General features: G+C 59.5%; 1 protein-coding gene across 1 annotated transcript; it reads left to right on the top strand.

Moving 5' to 3' along the window:
- Positions 1–973: 973 nt before the first annotated feature.
- Positions 974–3,470, top strand: ETH_00022115 (uncharacterized protein; the record flags this gene model as incomplete). The annotated part of the gene is made up of 2 exons (XM_013380695.1): positions 974–2,101; positions 2,463–3,470. Coding segments are annotated over 2 exons (2,136 nt in total), but the record flags the coding sequence as incomplete, so codon positions are not given.
- Between the last annotated feature and the right edge of the window lie 161 nt (positions 3,471–3,631).

The raw sequence follows: 3,631 nt of genomic DNA, 5'->3' as shown, positions 1-3,631 counted from the left end.
ACGGGTATAGGCAGCAGCAGCAGCAGCAGCAGCAGCAATGCCGCTGCTGCACTTAGTGAGGCCAATGTCGATAAAAGATTGTTTCTAATCCATATAAGGGGCTAATTTTTGTCTGAGCGCCTCTGCATTCGGCGCAGCAGCAGCAGCTGCTGCTGCAACACAGACAGCGAGCAGCAGCAGCAGCACCAGCAGCAGCAGCAGCAGAGCTCGACCTGAACGTGCACCAGCAGCAACTGCAGCAGAAACAGAAGCAGCAGCCCAGATTCAGCGGCAGCAACACCATCTGCAGCAACAACTGCAAAGACACTTCGAAAGATTTCCTCTGCTGCAGCACAGCCTCACCGGTGACAGTTTCGTCGGCAGCAGCAGCAGCAGCAGCAGCACCAGCAGCAACACTACCAGCAACAGCTGCAGCAGCAGCAGCAGGAAAGGCTAGCCAAATGTGTACTTTGGCCTTTTAAACACACAAATATTGCATGCGTGGGGCGAACATTGGGGTAGGAGCAGCAAAAACAGCAGCAGCAGCAGCAGCAGCAGCAGAGCTGCACGGTCCAGCGTGCGCTGCTGCAGCAGCCACCGCACTCCCAAGGCACCAGCGGAAGCAGCAATTGCTACTGCAGCAGAATTGCCAGCAATTTTACTAGAGAAAACATAGAAGGGAGCAGCAATAGCAGCAGCAGCTGTCGGCTGCAGCCGCTGCGCAGCAATGCTGCAGGCAGCGACGCCCAACAGAAGGCTGCTGCAGCTAATGGCACAGCAGCAGCAGCAGCAACAGCAGCAGCAGCCGCAGAAGCAGCAGCACGGATTGTGTGTGCACTGGCACTTGAAGTGCGTCCAGTGCAGCGGCTGCTGATTCACAGCAGCAGCAGCAGCAGCAGCAGCAGCGACTGCAGCAGTAGCAGCAACTACAGCAGCAGCAGCAACTGCAGCAGCAGCAGCAGCATCAACTGCAGCAGCAGCAGCAACAGCACAAATGCTCCCTGTACTGAGGAGCAGATGCAGCAGCACTTCAGGGGTCCCTCGCTGCCAGCTGCTCGGCAGTAGCAGCAGCAGCAGCAGCGAAGGCAATAGTAGCAGCAGAAGCTGCCACAGCAGCGGCGATATAAGCAGCACAAACAGCAGCGGCAGCTGCTGCCACTGCTGCAGCAGCGGCTCAAGCTGCAAAAGCAGCAACTACGTCTTCAACAACAATGTAAGCATTAACAGATGCTCCAGCAGCAGCAGCAGCAGCAACAGCAGCAGCAACAGCAGCAGCAGCAGCAGCAGCAGCCGCAGCGGGACCCACCGGACCTATGCGGACAGAGCCTGCAGCAGCAGCAGCAGCAACAACAACAACAGCAGCAACAACAAAAACAAACACAGGGAAGATCCACCTGACCCATGCACAATTGATCACTATGGCAGCAGCAATGCTAGCAGCAGCAGCAGATGCAGCAGCAGCGGCAGTAGATGCGGCAGCAGCAGCAGCAGCAGATGCAGCAAATGCAGGCGACGCTCCAGCAATAGCTGCCGCAGAAGCAGCTGCAGGCGAGACCGCAGCAGCAGTAGCAGCAGCAGCAGCGGCGGCGGCCACCGCGAAATTCCGCGCCACAGCAGCACAGGCAGAGGTGGAGAAATAAACAGCGGCAGCAGCAGCAGCAGCAGCAGCGACAGCAGCGACAGCAGCACGGAGAGCAGCAGCTGCAGCAGCCACTGCAGCAGCAACGACACCTCTGCGGCAAACTGCGTGGCGGAGAGCCCGCAATTTGTAAACCGTCTAAAAGAATGCAGCAGCAGCCGCAGCAGCAGCAGCAGCAGCGGCAGCGGCTTGGCCATAGGGAGCAGCAACAACACACACAGCAGCAGCAGCAGCAGCAGCAGCATTCCTGAGCTGGCGCTGCTGCTTGCTTCTCAGTTCTTTTGCGTGGGGGACCTGTGCAGCTGCTGCTTGGTGTGCCGCGAGTGGTATGTGCTGCTGGCGCAGCAGCAGCAGCAGCAGTGGCGGCTGCTGCTGCTGCAGCAGTTTGGAGTTAAATATGAAAACTATTTTAAGTACCGCCTCGGCTGGAGCTGGAGACTGGCCTTTGCCAAAGCAGCAAGTTTCGTCAGAAACATCAAGCAGGTAACTCCTGCTGCTGCTGCTGCTGCTGCTGATTGTGCTGCTGCTGCTGCTACTGCTCCCGCTGCTGCTACTGCTCCCGCTGCTGCTGCTGGTGACGATGATAGCGATACTGCTGCTGCTGCTGCTGCTGATTGTGCTGCTGGCGCTGCTCTTGCTGCTGCTGCTGCTGATGATGATGACGATGGTGATAGTGGTGCTGCTGCTGCTGCTGCTGACGATGATGATGATGATGATATTGATGCTGCTGCTGCTGTCGACGGTGCTGCTGCTGCTGCTGGTGATGGTGGTGCTGCTGATGGTGATAGTGCTGCTGCTGCTGCTGATGGTGAAACTCCTGCTGCTGCTGCTGCTGCTGCTGCAGGCGAAGTACCGGCACACAAGCTACAAGGAGCTGCTGCGGCCCTCGCTGCCTCGGGCCCGCGTGCGCAGTTTGGCACTTTGCTGCTGCTGCTGCTGCTTCTTGTGGGAGGACGGGGTGTACATACACCTGGTGCACCTGCAGCAGCAGCGGGAGATGTGGCGCGCCGAGGCCAACAAGCCAGTGGACCACCTGCTGCCCCGCTGCAGCAGCAGCAGCAGCAGCAGCAGCAGCTGGGAGGAGGAAAAGGAGCCTCGGGCCTGCTTAGTGGCAACAGCAACAAAAGCAGTGGTGCTGAAGCGGGGAGTGCTGCGGGGGTACAATTTGCTGGACGGGCAGCTTGCTGCTGCTGCGCTGCTGCCAGCAGCAGCAGCAGCAGCAAAACACCAGGACTTCCCACTAGATGTTTCCCTCAGAAATCTGCAGCTAACTGTTTTGGCTGGCAGCTCTTTGTATGTCTTTGACTCCCACACTCTCAGGTGTCTGTACACCGTGGTGCACACCCAGAGCCCTGCTGCTGCTGCTGCTGCTGCTGCTGCTGCTGCGCCGCCCAGGCACTTCGCCTTCAACAGACCCCCAGCAGCAGCAGCAGCAGCAGCAGCAGCGCCAGAAGAAGCAGCGCAGGACTTGGACTTCCTCTGGGCGGGCTATGTAGACTCCCCCACTGCCTACAGCTGCAGCAGCAGCGGCGTGGTTAGCGGCAGCAGCAGCAGCTGCTGCAGCACTTGCAGCAGCCGCTGCAGCAGCTGCAGCACCAAACTGTTCATACCGAAGCTGCCAGCAAACGCTCCAGCCTCTCTGCTGCTGCAGGAAGCACGCGCGATGCAGCAGCAGCAGCAGCAGCAGCAGGACTCTCCGCCGGCCCCCTTCTGCTGCGGCCTCCGCAGCAACAGCATTTTTGCTGCTGCAGTGCAGCAGCAGCACCGGCTCATTCGCCGCAGCAAGCATCTTGTCACCTGGCTCAGGCGCAGCTGCAGCACCATCAAAATATGGGCAGTGGCAGACGGTGAGGCTGATGCTGCTGCTGCTCAGCAGCTGCAGCACCAAACTGTTCATACCGAAGCTGCCAGCAAACGCTCCAGCCTCTCTGCTGCTGCAGGAAGCACGCGCGATGCAGCAGCAGCAGCAGCAGCAGCAGGACTCTCCGCCGGCCCCCTTCTGCTGCGGCCTCC

The sequence above is a fragment of the Eimeria tenella genome, genomic scaffold, assembly GCF_000499545.2.
Source record: "Eimeria tenella Houghton genomic scaffold, Eth_scaff814, whole genome shotgun sequence".
NCBI classification, from domain to species: Eukaryota; Apicomplexa; class Conoidasida; order Eucoccidiorida; family Eimeriidae; genus Eimeria; species Eimeria tenella.
This window is presented reverse-complemented; position numbering and strand designations above follow the sequence as displayed.